The 15726-nt window shown below is 48.1% G+C and overlaps 1 protein-coding gene across 1 annotated transcript in view; it reads left to right on the plus strand.

Moving 5' to 3' along the window:
• The window catches only part of LOC144828382 (E3 ubiquitin-protein ligase TRIM39-like), a 143890-nt gene that overhangs the window by 68681 nt on the left and 59483 nt on the right, over positions 1–15726 (plus strand). Inside the window, exon 3 of the mRNA XM_078686496.1 lies at positions 15067–15297. Within this exon, the coding sequence (XP_078542622.1) occupies positions 15067–15297 (231 nt within the window). The remainder of the gene's footprint in view (positions 1–15066; positions 15298–15726) is intronic.

Consider the following 15726-nt stretch of genomic DNA (forward strand, 5'->3'; position numbering starts at 1 on the left):
CCTTTTAATATTACGTGTATGAACCAACAGGTCCCTGAGGTTCTTGTTTCTGCGATAGGCCACTAGAGGAAGTGGTATGGGAGATATGTTTTCATCTGTATTAGGTATCCTCCAATTTTAGTTAATCACGTTCTTAATTTTAAAATTAAGAGTTGAATGATTAATCACGCAAGTAATCCAATTTTGTGGTGCGCGTTTGGAGCCTAATAGTAACGCCTCCCTATTGTAATATTTTGCTCTCTTATATGCGTGGCGTACGAGTCGATGTGGGTAGCCTCTACTTAGTAATCTTTCTTTTAGGGCATCCCCATGTACGTGGAAGGATGCCATGTCTACTGTTACGCCGAATGCGTTAGAATTCCCCAAAGGGGATTGACTCTCGTTGGCAATTCGGGTGGTAACTACCAAATTGTAGAATGGTGTTCTTAGCTGTATGTTTTCTGTATAGACTCACTTTAAGATGGCCACTAGTACCATCAATGTTGATGTCCAAATATTCCACTCTTTAATGATCACAGTTGGCGGTAAACTTAAGATTGGCATTACTGGCGTTCAACCAAAGAATAAATTAATGTAAAATCTCTGTCGGCCCTCTCCAAATAAAAAAAATATCATCAATAAAGCGTCTCCCAAGAGACACATTTTCAAAAAACGGAGCTGCTCCATTGTAGATGTTCTGTAGCTCCCACTCCCCCATAAAAGTATTGGCTACACTGGGGGCACAAGATGCACCCATCGATGTCCCTTTTATTTGTTTATAAAGGGAGCAAAAAAATTCAAAAAATTATTCAGAAGGAGAACCTCAAGGCATTGTAGGTACATTATTGCCCATCATTGTCAGCAGAGAGACGAATCCGACCTTTACTGTCCATAGAAGGGCAATCTTGCAGTATGTCTTCCCACATGCACAGTCCTCTTTCCTCAATCCCCACTTTATTTCCCCTTTCAGTGCTGCACCCTCATAATCCACCCTTTTAATCATCTCTTTTTTCGACCCCCATAGACCAGCTCCATCTGAAGCTTTCCACCTCATAGCTAGCTGGCAGCGAGCTAATATTAATGCTGCATCTATGAATCTAGATATAACCGCCTCTGATTTGGCCACAGGGAAAAGTCCTAGAAGGCAGGTCATCGGGGATTTAGTAATATTCCTATCTGTGGATATGTTACCAAATTCACTATTGTTTCCAAATATGTTGTCACTGTAGAACCCCTGACACAACGTAGTAAAAATCTGCTCCCTCTGTGTTGCATCTTGGGAGGCTGCATGTGTACTTGTGAGTATGAGATGAATCCTTTAGGTAAGATTCTCCATAGGCCGGCAGTAATGCTGAAGTAATGTATACGTGGAGTTCCTGGAAACTGAGGGGGGAGGCAGGAGTTTGAGATTTGGCCTCAACCCCATTGTTAAATGGTGTCAAATGGCGTCCCCCTGTTAATTCTCCATTGTTCCCACAGACCAATCAGCTCTCCCTTGGATTGTGCAAGTTGCACCTGATATAATAGTCAATATCTCTCTGCCTCCCATTGGTTGTGCTCAGGTCCTTCAAACAACAATGCTCTGGGGCTCTACTATCCCTTCCTGCCATCAGTTCTGCATTGTAGCCTCTAGTGCCCCATATAAAAGAAAATCCTGCTGTTGGATCGCATATTCGCTTATTATGTCCTAAAACTCAACCGGTCTTCCGTTCTCAAACAACTTCACCGGAGTGTCCAATCTTTTCCTTCCCAAATATATAGTCTCCTGAAGCTACTCCTTTGTGACAAGAATAATAAAGATTGTTACACCAACTCACATCATACAGTATTTGTGTTTTTATCCTCTGGAGGGCCCTAGCCCGCATCTATCGCAACTTTCTGACCAGAATCCCCTCCCTGTGAAACTGCCCCCCTCGAGATGGAATAAGAAATAGACTCAGATGAGTGCCCTGAGATTGTACATCCAGCTCTCCATTTTCCAAAGCACCCCAACAAACACGAGATACTACACTTCTAGATCAGGGACTGCCATCCCCTCCTTCATCTGTCAGAAGTCTAAGTACGGCCAATACAATTCTCCACCTCTGCGATGCTCTCATTTTGACAAACACAACTCTGGGTGTCTGTATTGGTAAAGCGGCGAAGGAGTACAGAAGGCGTGGAAGTAGCATCCTCTTTCAGAGGACTATTGTACCCATTGCAGAGAGGGGAAGTGTATGCTCGAATGGTATAGATTGTCGTAGTGAGGACAAGGCTGCTTTAATATTTCTATCCAACAGTTCGATATATATCGCAGCCCAAGGTCTTTGAAAGTGCTTGATTCCACCAAAGTTCCTCTCCAATTTCAGAACTTTTACCCCTCCCCGACAGGGGAATGCGGTGGATAATCATTAAACTTGCTCCAATTCACAATTTACTGAAGTGCTCTAAGGCCTCAAAAGTGTTCGCTACATCTGATCACTTTCCACATAGTATTACAACATTTTGTCTGCATGTAGTGAGATATACAATGAGGCTCCACTAACCAAACAGTCTTTGAAAAAATTTCCCCGTTGGATCACCATCGATGAGTGGTGGTAAGCGTGGCTCAAATCCACCCGAGTGACTTGCCACACTCACCTACAGTTACTCAGTAAGAAGTCAGCCGGACAGTGGAGAAAAATAAACAAGGAATTTTATTAGGCCACAAACTCCCATATGAGAGGGCCCTGTCCGACCTCACCCCTAAGAGTGTGCCGCGAGGACTAACTCATATCATCACAGCAATACATTATAACATGGTACAGCGAAGCAAAACACGCCCCTTCTGGAAAAATACTGAACCCCAGAGAGAGGAACAATGGCATCATACAAGAGGCATCTGCACCTGCAGAAGCAACATTTGGATATCTCTGCCCAAGGCCGCGGAGTCTCTGGTGCATGAGAACATTACTGATAAGGAACTTGTTAGTTTCGGCCACAGCTAGCTAAGAAACGAAAAACTGCTGCATTAGGGTTTTTCTCTTTCTACGGGAGGGGGAATGAGCGAGTGCGACTCGCAGGCACAGTGGAACACTCAAAATGGATGCACACAAGCTAAGCTAAGGAAACTGAATATCGCCACACACATAAATGAATAACCACATGAAGAGTAAAATAAAGGCAAAGGCATAAGTATATATTTCGTTAGTTAGACACATGATGCTAACTTGCATATGTAAATGTTAATGGGCGGGGCATCGGAAAATGAAACCTATCAGACCCTCCTTTTAGCATCATTTGGCTAACTGGGGCGTAGCCTTTATTAGCTAAAAAGGTAGCGTCTTTACACTCCATTCTAGGGGCGGTGAACACTTCAATCAAAAATATCATCATCAATAAGCATCAACCAACGAATATCAGGAAGCTCAATTGCATTAGAAGCAGGATATTGTCCATTCACTTTTCTTGGGGGCCGCAAATTGCTAGCACACATTGAGCAACAAGGGGGAAGGCAGTAAATGCAAAAGCAGCATATCAGTAGCACACCCACTACTCCTACAATCCCCATTAGTATTTTCCAACCCCACGAGGAGAAAACACCCCAGAGCCACCCCTGTAGTGACCATGTCCCAGTGTCCTGATGAAGTTCAGTCGCTAGTCTATGAAGTTTCTGTACCGCTAAGTTAACCGTCGGGGCTGAATCAGGAATATATACGCAGCAAGACGTCCCGATGACGTGGCAGGCTCCACCCCTATCAGCAAGGATGACGTCTAACACCATCCTGTTTTGGATCGTAAATAATCTCATAGCCTGCATCTCAACAGACATATTAGCAGCAATGTCTGCTTCAGTGTTCACTACTTTCTTCATTACCCTCGATAATCTACGGATGGCCCTACTGTTAAATATCGGACCACAGAATGGCAGTAAACCCGTAGAAAAATCTGTCCATTGTTGTAGTGAGGTGTCAGTCTCATCTACATTCTCAACTTGGAGCACCCTCCTTATGCGCTGCTCCGGCGGACTAGTGAACCTACGATGAGTCTTATGATAGTCGGAGGGTGCCACGTACACAGGTGGAAGCAAATAGGCCAGATAACAGACCCCACCCCAACCCTCAGGCAGCCATAGGTACCCATTGTCTCCATAGACAAAATAGATATTTGGAGGTGTTACTAGAGAAGGACTAAGGGGCAGGCGAATCGATGCAGTCACGTTGCAAGAGCTATTCCCAACCTTTATAGGACCCCTCCCTATAATGCAAAAGAATGGTGAAGGCCCCACAACTGCTAAGGGCATCAAAGAATGACTGCTACCGTTTGTTGTTTGGGGGTGTCTATATGACAGAGAAGAGTTCAACTGTAGAAAACTCTCCCGAACTTTGTCAGTGTCATTTGGAGTCATGAATAGCCCCACTGTCTTCGAACATGTCTCCAAAAATGTTTGATCAAAACGTCCGTCAGTAAACAGCTGTCCAAGAGAAGAAGGCATAGGGCGTACTCGCATTGTCATAGTAGATCCTCTATTGGGTAGTCGGGGAGAGAGAAAATCGGGTTGCTGGAAATATTTCACCATACCAATCAAGGTGTGCCACCCCACACAACTATTTACTGGTGACGGGGAAAGTGCCAGAAATCTATCTTTTTTATAAGCAGCAGAAGGTAACCGCCCACAAACCCAACAATTGGTCACATTATATACTGCATGAGCATGATGTAGAGTCTTAATAAAAACATTATCTCGATAACCTTTGCGTAAAAATTGTTCACCATAATCAACAGTAATCATGTTATGTTCGGGGATGGCAGAAGGTGTGGAAGCAAATACATGTAGAGGATAGACTTTGTCCAGAAAAAACTATATTCCAAGGACCAGAATAAACGCTATAATCAGTATTATGATGGCCACAATTTTTCCTTTACGTGGTAAAGCCAACCATGGGGAATCAGGCTCTGGTATACGAGGAGCTGCAAAAGGCTGCTCCTCGTCGGGGACGGGACGGCCAAAGGGGTACATTTCCTTAACTAAAAAATCAAAATGTAAAACTAAACTAAAAAAATAGTCCCAGGCACTCCGAAACCAGCTAGAGGGGTTCTTCAACCCTTAAAAAGGGATCTTTGTCCCTGTGTCCGTTAAAGCCTCACAGGTAGACTTCTTTTGTTCATACCCTAATCCCTCGTTGGAGTTACACAGCTGCAGCAACTCAGGAGCACTAATCTGGGCCCAGACACAGCTCTAATGTCTTGTTAAACAAAGTCTTCAGCCAAGCACCAGGGCTCTTACCAGCAGTCCATCCCTATCGCTAAGCTATTCTGTGAGACATTGTCCGCACCTCTTCCAGTTCCAGTGTCCTATCTAAGCTCTTCTTCCAGTGCTCAGTCCCTCATGCCTTTCTCTATTCTAGGCCGCAGATTATAACGAGTGCTCCTTCGCACTTCAGGATCTGTGAACAGAATGGGGAGGTCTTTGGCAAGGACTGCGTCCCCTGATGCCTGTTCTCTTTTCTCAGTGGGAACCTCGGAGCTTGCAACAATTTTTTTCTTTCTCTTTACTGTACTCAGCTCCTCTCCCCTCAGTGAAGCATCAGAGAAAGGAGTGTATCTTGGTATCGTTTCACACTCTTGGTCAGCAACGCCGCCTCTCACCCATTCATCATACGGCAATGGCAGTGGAACCTTCTTTACATGAGAGGCATGCGTCCACGCCTTTCGACCCTCAACTCGAAGTGCGGTGCGGGTGGTCAGGAGCACCTGCCTCGGCTCCGACCACCTTGGTTCCAGCCAAGACTTCCGTTGATACTTCTTCACCACAACCCAGTCCCCGGGTTGTATGGCATGTCCAGGCCCCTCCGGCAACAGCTTCAGGGTGTCTGCTACCTGCTGATGAATAGAACGAAGATCTTTAGTCAAAGCATACAAGTAGTCTATCAACAGAGGATTCTCAATCTCTGAAAAACATTTTGGTCTCGGTACCCCCCAGACATTAGCGGGGCGGCCAAAAACCACCTGGTGAGGGGAGACACCCGTTTTGGAATTAACTGTCACTCTGGTGGAAAGTAAAGCTAAGGGAAGCGCGTCTGGCCAACAGAGTCCTGTACTCTCCTGTATTTTGGCCATTTTCAACTTGAGTGTTCCATTGAATCTCTCCACTAGACCCGCGGCTTGTGGGTGTTGGGCTGCATGGAACTTTTGAGAAATCTGCAGACCCTTACATATCTGTTTCATCAATTCAGCATTAAAGGATGTGCCGTTATCACTTCAGATCACTCGGGGCAGGCCATAGCGGGAGAAATACTCCTTTATCAACATCTTAGCTGTAGAAATGGCCGTGCAGTCTTTTGTTGGGAAAGCCTCCACCCACCTGCTAAAAGAGCATACAACCACTAAGACATATTTGAGGTTGTTAACCCTTTCCATTTCAATATAGTCCTTCTGAATCACCTCAAAAGGGAAAGAAGGGGGAGCGAAATTGCCCACTGGGACAGGTGTTCCTTTTCCCGGATTATGCCTTAAACATACCATGCACTGTTGCACTAAATGTGTAGCCACTTTAGGAATATTCTTGTTGCTCCACACTGGGTCTAATAATTTGCATATACCCTTGGCACTAATATGCGCTGGCCCATGAGCCATTGTCACCACTGGGAGGACATATGCCTCTGGGAGTAACCATCGTCTTTTGCCTGTCACATCCGTCCAACATTCATCAGAATCCAATCGCCCCCCACCATCCTTCCATGTCCTCAATTTATCCTCAGTCGCCTTTTCTTGTATGTTCTTCACGCTCAGCACAGTATCTGCAAACATGTTAACATCTGGTACCCATCTAGCTGGTCCTGCCACAAACATTCGTGGGAGTTTCGTCCTAGCTGTCTCCTTAGCTGTCTGGTCTGCAAACGCATTTCCCCGTCCTACATCATCAACCACCGCTTTGTGTGCACTACACTTTATCACAGCTAGTCGTCAATTAAACCCATCACAAGCTCTCTCGCATCTGATCACTAATTTCCCACTGCACAGTCGCTCCTAACACGTACATACATATATTTTATACATCAAAATCCTGCCGAACACGTGTTACCAAGATGGGACAAGGCCCGTCGACCAAGTCCTGGGGAACCTGGACCCTACCGCAGACTGAACAGTACACCAACTGTTCTGAGGGTGATGGACTCGTCCGCTACCCGGGCGGCACTACAGGCTGCTGTGCACTTTACCACGGGAGACCTAGGACCCTTTCCCCACGAACCACACACTCTAGGAGTTCGGGTTGAGTCCCAGAATCTACCCCCAACGAGCCACGCCTCCACCGCAGTACCACCCGGTCGGATTATCACAAACAAACGTCCATTCACCCCCCACCAAGTCTGTCAGAGCACCACTCGCACTCTGAGTTCCCCGGAGCACACTAGCCCCAGGAGCGCACCAGCTCCTCCAACCGTTAAAGACACACCGGTCTCTCAGAGCCCCCCAGCTCCTTCAAACAACAGTCGGACCACTCACCTTCCGTATGCGGTACCGACCTCTACCGTTCTCCACCTCCGGCTGCCAGGACCAACACGGTCCGCTCCAAAGTTCCACCTTCCGGACCCCGGCGCAGGATCCCAAACCGGGACCTCTCCCGATAAGCAGGGTTGGGCAGCGCTGCGAGAACCAAGCTCGGCATCAAAGTGGGTACCCAGACCCACCCTGCTTACCAGAGGGTCCCCGGTCTTCTGCTACCCACTTACGGGTGAGAAAGATCCTAATCGCGGGGTTCCTGTTCGGGCGCCATCTGATAAGCGTGGATCAAATCCACCCGAGTGACTTACCACACTCACCTATAGTTACTCAGTAAGAAGTCAGCCGGACAGTGGAGAAGAATAAACAAGGTATTTTATTAGACCACAAACTCCCATATGAGAGGGCTCTGTCCGACCCCACCCCTAAGAGTGCGCCGAGAGGACTAACTCATATCATCACAGCAATACATTATAACATAGTACAGCAAAGCAAAACACGCCCCTTCTGGAAAATTACTTAACCCCAGAGAGAGGAACAATGGCATCATACAAGAGGCATCTGCACCTGCAGAAGCAACATTTGGATATCTCTGCCCAAGGCCACGGAGCCGGGCCTCAGCGTCTCTGGTGCATGAGAACATCACTGATAAGGAACTTGTTAGTTTCGGCCACAGCTAGCTAAGAAACGAAAAACTGCTGCATTAGGGTTTTTCTATTCCTACGGGAGGGGGAATGAGCGAGTGCGACTCACAGGCACAGTGGAACACTCAAAATGGAGGCACACAAGCTAAGCTAAGGAAACTGAATATCGCCACACACATAAATGAATAACCACATGAAGAGTAAAATGAACGCAAAGGCATAAGTATATACTTTGTTAGTTAGACACATGATGCTAAGTTGCATATGTAAATGTTAATTGGCGGGGCATCGGAAAATGAAACCTATCAGTGGGCAAAGCTGCCTCGTGACCCTACCAACTATACATTTGTCCGAAATAGCCCATCAAGCCTTTATATGGACCGAGTCCTTGTCAGGAAGCAGTTTCCCAAACCCAGGGTCATCTGAACTGTGAAGATAAATTCCCACTGCAGAGAATTAAAGGCTTTTTTGATATCTATGGAGAGTGCTCATGCCTTAGGATTGTCTCCAAGGAGAATTTAATACCTGCACTGTCCGCCTTATATTTGGTACTGTGCTTCATGTCGGGACAAACCCTGTGTGATCAGGGTGGATCAGCTCCCCTACCTAATGGAGCAATCTGTTTACTGAGTACCTTATAATCCACATTAAGTATGAACAGTGGCCTACAGGAGGTCACCTGTTCCTTATCCTGGATGTTGGAGGGCGGTAGCTCGCTATTTTAGATTCATTACACATCTCTGTCAATATGGGAGCCAATCAATCTATACAGGCTGCATAAAATTCAGAGGGCAGGCATCGGACCCAGGCACGTTTCCTCTGGCTCAGATGTATTAGCACCCACATTTCCTGAAGTAAAATGTCCCCACCCAAGAAGGCGGCTTCCTCACTTGTCAGTCTGTGTGTCCTAGCCCCCGAGACATAGTCATGCAATGCTTGAGTATCAGGCGCAACCCGCACAGCAAATAGCTGTGTATAGTAGGTCATAAAAGTTGCATTTATTTCTCCCTGTAATTAGTTGCCCCTCATCATGTCATATCCTCATCCTTGCAAAACCTAAGGGGATGATGGACGTAGTATTGAACATTGCAAGCACTCACCCGCAGTCAACTGATCTGGGTTTAATCCATCATCATTCTTTAGCTCACTCCGCCACCTCAGTTCAGACATGGCTATATGCAAATCAGCCTGACCCTGTGCCTCATGGGAACAGTCCAGCCCGAACTGCCAAGCCATGTCTTCCCTGGACCAGAAACAAGCATCTTGGGACCGGTTTCTGGCTAATCAGCCGTTATCAGCCAGGCTAGCTTTAATCTAGTGGCAAAGTGAGCAAGGGACTCATGTTTGGGCATACCCTGCCAACTTAGGGCGAACAAAGCAAAACCAAAGGGGATGATGGACGGAGTGTTGAACATTGCAAGCACTCACCCCCAGTCAACTGATCTGGGTTTAATCCATCATCATTCTTTAGCTCACTCTGCCACCCCAGTTCAGACATGGCCATATGCAAATCAGCCGTCATCAGCCAGGCTAGCTTGATTCCAGTGGCACAGTGAGTCCAGAGCCCACGTATGGGCATACCTGGCGCACTTAGGGCGAGAAAGCAAAATACACACATTAGATGGACGGAATGCAGAACAAATCAAAACATTCACCCCCAGCCAAGCAATCTGGGTGAAATCCATCATTCTTTTGCTCACCATGCCATCCCAGGTTAGACCCAGCCATATTCAAATCAGTCTTGACCCTATGCCTCATGGGAACAGTCCAGCCCGATCTGCCAAGCTAGGTCCTCCCTGGACCGGAAACAAGCATCCTAGGACTGGTGTGGCGCCTTGAAGCCTGGCTGTCTGCTGGGAGTGGCAAGTTGTTTGCCTGACCCTGCAGGTGATGACACTCTCCAGGAAGAGAGGGGTCCAGTTTGTCTAGGATGAATCAGACTACTCGAGTGATCTCACGGGAACCCTGGTGCACCCGAGTCTCTCATCTCCGTTCCTGGTGAGAATGATTGTTCTGTGGTCCTCGACGGTCCAGTTATGGTTGTAACTGAGTGATTGCCATAGTGACAGCTGAGGGCTGCAACTGCAAGATTTCTGTAGGGCCAGATGAGAGCAGCAACTGCATTATTGCAGGAGCCTTGATTTTGGCTGGGCGATTGTGCTGCCAGACATGGCCTGCATCTGGCTCTGACGCCCATCAGAAGACTTGTGTGTTCTCTGCATCTCCTGCTGGGTGCAAAGTAGAGCCACCACCTCTACAAGGTACACCAGAAGGACGCAAACAGTATCGCCTCTCTCAAGGAAGGGTAAGAAAAGGAACCACTGAGAGCATTTAAACTGTGGGCGCAAATAAACTGCATCTGAGCTTTGTTCACACTACTCATGATTCACCAAAAGGGAAGGGCAACCCAATCCAGGGGGGTCACTGGGGAACAGTATAGAGAGAGAGCGGCGAGGGCGAGCCTTCTAGGGATTACGCGCTGGAACACTATGTTGTTTGCTCATTGAAATGTGTAAAATTTAGTACAACTTTCCCACTCATAACTTTCGTACTCATTAAGAAAACCACTGGGCGCTACTTTAAGATTGATGTGTCTTTTATTTGATTGTTGAGCATTGAGCTCGAGAACCCCCACACTACCGTCCTGAGAGGCCTGTGACTGCTCACCCTCGCTACCTGGAGTGTCAAGTGTGAAGGGGTTTTCAGCCGCGGTCCCTGCAGGTAACAGCGGTGGGGCCGTGTAAGGAGGGATTTCAAGGGACGATGCCAAGGGGAAATTATTTATTTATTTAATTTTCCCTCAGTATCGTCCCTCGAAATCCCCCCTTACCTGGCTCCACTGCTGTTACCTGCATGGACCGCGGCTTGGGGCTGTACTTGACCCACTTTGCAGCGACCTATGGTTGAGGCCCTCTACCCTCTGCCTTCCCCCATGGCTCCCTCAACAGGGTCTCTCAAGCCGTAAGTCACCTTGACCCTGGCTCTGCCATGGGGGTTCTCCTGGGTTCTATTGGGGCCATTCAACTAGTGACTCTCACTTTGAATATTCTAGTTCAGTCCCCCGCTAGTCTTGCATCTTTCCTGTCCTGGAATATTGCAGTGCATCTCTGTCCGTGGTGGAAAAGTATGTGAAGTTCTTTCGTGCCGGCAGCGACGGCCGACGTCTCTCTCCAGCGGGTTCTGTTTCATTCCAGATGCTGTACGCCATGCATAACTCACTGGGCAGTAACGCTGAAATCTTTGCCCTTCTCAGTCGATGGGAGGTTACAATTCATGATAAGGGTGGTGATGCTCACAACCTTAAGCAAGCTGTGGCAGTGCCAACATCATTCAAGAGGAGGTTGTGACGGGATTGTGCTGCTCGTGGTCAAGGAGATCCTGACCACAAGCTTGCATTCTTCTTGGGTACAATCTGAAACCCCGTACCCAAGCAAGCAGCTACCCTCAGTCTGTGTCCCAGGGGTGATTGCTCAGGGCAGGTGCAGTTGCCTTCTGATGGTGCCAATCTTCTTCCAGCTCATGTCACTTCTGCCTTCCCTACAACCGAAGATATCCAAAACTTCTTTAGATCTTCATATGCTGTTTGGTGTTAGATGGCGCAGCAGAACTGGCAGCATGTTGAGTCCCAAGACACTCTGGGCCTCAGGTGTCAGCACAGCCGTCATCACTGGGGAGACATATCCAGGACCTCACCTGTAGTGCAGCTGTAATGATCTTGTCTTGTATTACAGTGTGGGTTTAAAGTTGTCCGGCATCCTTTGCATCCCCTTGTCTTCTGAGCTGTCTCTTTCCAATGCAAGGATATCTCCAGTGTGTCTCCCAAGTAATCAATCCAGTCACCCCTTCGAAGCCGGTTCAAAGTCACCCGTCCTGGCAGACTGGTTGAATCTTCCCCATGCGAGGGGATTTGGCAGTAGCTACTCCTCCTATGGTGTTCTAATGAATCTCCCAGTCGTTGCTTGTGTGTTGCCTCAGCTCCTTGTCAAGAAAGCTCATCACAGGCAGTTCGTTTTCCAAATTGCAGAGACATTGTGTATTTTTGCAAAGTGTTTAGCCGCGGTGGAAGTGGATAGTGTGGTTTTATGAGGAGAAAAATGAGGATTCAGCAATGACCATAATAAAAAGATATCCTCCTGCAGGAAGTGACGTAAGGATGAAAGCAGGTGGCATCCTCTGCCGTGGTCCAGGAGGGAGAGGCTTAGCTATAAATGGTTTGGAATGCATTCATTTTCTTTGAGTGCAATTTCATCGAGCCAGAAAACACTGCTCGACATCCTTATTTACGGAGGATCTCAGTACTAACAAGAGTGTGGCTGTGGGTCCTCTACGGCAGGCTGTGGCAGTGTCCTTACACATTTACACAACCTCTTCTGAAGTTCCTTGGGAGGAAGGATGAGAGGCTGTTGGTGAAAATACACATCTCCTTAGAAGGCCAATGACTCTTTTGAGTCTTTAAGAACCTTAGGATCTAACTGAGAATGAGCGAGACGCACTTTCACAAATGTTTTTACAGCACCAGTTATTGGATGGGGTTGAATGATTGCTTGAGCAAAGGTGATTGGATATCTGAGTGACAGCGCATCAGCAGGTGTGTTCTTGTACTTAGCAAAGCAGTGGGTTCTGTTCTCACACTGTACATTACAGAGGCTCTCTGCGTTTCTATGATGGGTTTGAATCTCAAATGGTCTTGTATTCGGATTTTAGGGTGTCTGCATTATGCGTGGATGAGTTTCATTGGAAGACGTTTTATGAGCCTTTGCAGTTCCGCTCCCAGTCTTTAGGTAGGTGAGAAAGGTAGAAGATCGGGTCTTCAAGTCCGGCCTCATCCTGAGATTGCAAATCAATCATCATTAGTCTAATCACCTCTATTATCTTAAACGTATCATTATCATCAGATTCAAGCGATCCATAATCAGATGACTTATTTTAATCATCACCTTTCTTGAATATCTTGCATGGAAGAGGCGGCTCTCTATCTTGGGTGAAAGGGTTGATAGAAGATATGCTGATTTTGTTAAGGATAGAAGGTAATAAAAGCACAAGGCCGCCCTCCTGCCTGGAACTATTTCCAGGACCTGCCCCCCTCCCCAAAATTTGCTTTTCAACCAAGACTAGATGCTCCATCCATCAAAGATAAAACTGTCATTAATTTTATGTGGTTCCTTCACACTATCACAGATATGATCAATCCGTTCCAGTGCACCCGGTGTGAGGGAGGTTGGGTGGGCAGTGTGCAGCTCAGTGGGGTGCTTTGTGGATGGACTGTACGCAGCTCAGACCTGGTCTGTGTGGGTGAGCAGTGCACACCTCAGTGGGCAGATTGAGTGAGGAACTGAGGGCTTGAGCGGGGCACACCTCAGTGGGCAGATTGACTGAGGAACTGAGGGCCTGAGCAGCGCACACCTCAGTGGGCAGATTGAATGAGGAACTGAGGGCTTGAGCGGGGCACACCTCAGTGGGCAGATTGACTGCGGAACTGAGGGCCTGAGCAGCGCACACCTCAGTGGGCAGATTGAGTGAGGAACTGAGGGCTTGAGCGGGGCACACCTCAGTGGGCAGATTGACTGCGGAACTGAGGGCCTGAGCAGCGCACACCTCAGTGGGCAGATTGAGTGAGGAACTGAGGGCTTGAGCGGGGCACACCTCAGTGGGCAGATTGACTGCGGAACTGAGGGCCTGAGCAGCGCACACCTCAGTGGGCAGATTGAGTGAGGAACTGAGGGCTTGAGCGGGGCACACCTCAGTGGGCAGATTGACTGCGGAACTGAGGGCCTGAGCAGCGCACACCTCAGTGGGCAGATTGAGTGAGGAACTGAGGGCTTGAGCGGGGCACACCTCAGTGGGCAGATTGACTGAGGAACTGAGGGCCTGAGCAGCACACAGCTCAGTGGGGGGGTGTATGGGTGACCATTACAGAGCTCAGCGGGGGAGGTGTGGGTGAATAGTACAGAGATAAGCGGGAAGTTGTGTGTGGGCAATGAGCAACTCTAAGCCGCAGGTGCTGTGTGGGCAATGCGCAGCCTAGAGAGGGTCTGTGTGGGTGGTTCATGTACTGCACAGCTCAGTGGAGGGCTGCCTGGGTGGATGGTGCACAGCTCAGTTGGGCTCTTGTTGGGTGGGAAGTGCACAGCTCGCTGTGGGTTTTCTGTGTGGCATTTGGTGGGTGATCAGTGTTCAGTTCAGTGGGTGAGGTGGTTGGACAGTGCCCAGCTCAGGGGGGGCTGTCTAGGTGACAATGTGCAGCTTAGTCAGGGTTTTGTGGGTGGTTAGTACACGGCTCAGTGGAGGGCTGTGTGGTGACCAGTGCACAGCTCCATAAAGTTATTTGCGTATGGATAGTGCACGGCTCACTGGTTAATGTACAGCTCAGTAAGGGGGCTGTGTGCAGCACATTACTCTGGGGTTCAATGTAGTGTGCAGTGCACACTGCAGGGGGAGCTATGGGAGCAGTGCACAGCTCAGTAGGGTTATGCGTGGGTGTGCAGTGCACAGCTCAGTGAAGGGCAGTGTGCAGTCCACAGCTCATTTGAGGTCTCTAGGGATTTTGAGGGTGGGCAGTGTACAGCTCGGGGGGGTCTGTGTGCTTGGGTACTATACAGCTCAGTAGGGGGCTATGGGGTCTGTGCTGGTGGACAGTTCACTCAGTGGGGGAGGTGGTTGGGCAATGCACAGCCCAATGAGGGGGGGGGGGGGGAGGTCTGTGTTGGTCGACAGTGCACAGCCCAGTGAGGGGCTGTGTTGTTGGGAGCGGAAAACTAAGACACCAGAAGGGAAGGCACCAAGAGTGCGCAGCTCCAAAAACACCCTTTTCTTGCTTAGCTTTAGCTTCCCACCACTTGGACCCCTAAATATGGCGCTAGCCCTAGTTTTGTTGGTTTCTCTCAGAACGCCTTGTGGCCCCCCCCCCCCCCCGCACAGTACGTATGGCGGTGCGCATTGAAATCTTCCCAGAATCTAACCATCATTTCTCTGATCCTTACAGAACAAGTTGAGAGCCGAGAAGCAGAAAATTGAGACTGAGATTGAGCAGCTGCGCCTGCTCCTGAGAGAGAAAGAGCAGACGCTGTATGAGAAACTGGAGGAGATGGAGAAGACAAGTATCATGGTAGAAAATGCAAATATCTCCAAACTGTCCAATCAAATCACTTCTCTTAATGCCCTGATAACAGATCTAGAGAAGAAATGTGAGGAGTCAGCCTTGGATTTCCTGAAGGTGAGACACCTCTTGTTAAATATAAGATAAGACAGAAGAGCTACATTTATTTGGTGTGTGAGGTGTTGAATGTAAGTGGAGAACATGTATGATCAACAGACACGGTTAATTCACACTGACATCCTGTATTCTGACAACCCAACAAAATATACAAACAAGTTTACCTTACGGCAAATCCTTCTGCACTGACAGCCAACGCAATGTAAAGACTGATTCGGTACAGAGGAGCCTACTTGTATACTGGCGACCCAACACGGTATCCAGAACAGCTGTAATACATCAAACAATCCCATTCAGAATATCACACTGCGCTGTGTCACATGACCCCATCCAGAATATAACACTGTGCTACGTCTCGTGACCTCCTTCAGAATGTGGTTATAGATTATTGTTAAAAATCTCCTACGGAGGTCAACAATGAACATCCTT

This window comes from Lissotriton helveticus, chromosome 4_1 (assembly GCF_964261635.1).
Source record: "Lissotriton helveticus chromosome 4_1, aLisHel1.1, whole genome shotgun sequence".
Taxonomy (NCBI): Eukaryota; Metazoa; Chordata; class Amphibia; order Caudata; family Salamandridae; genus Lissotriton; species Lissotriton helveticus.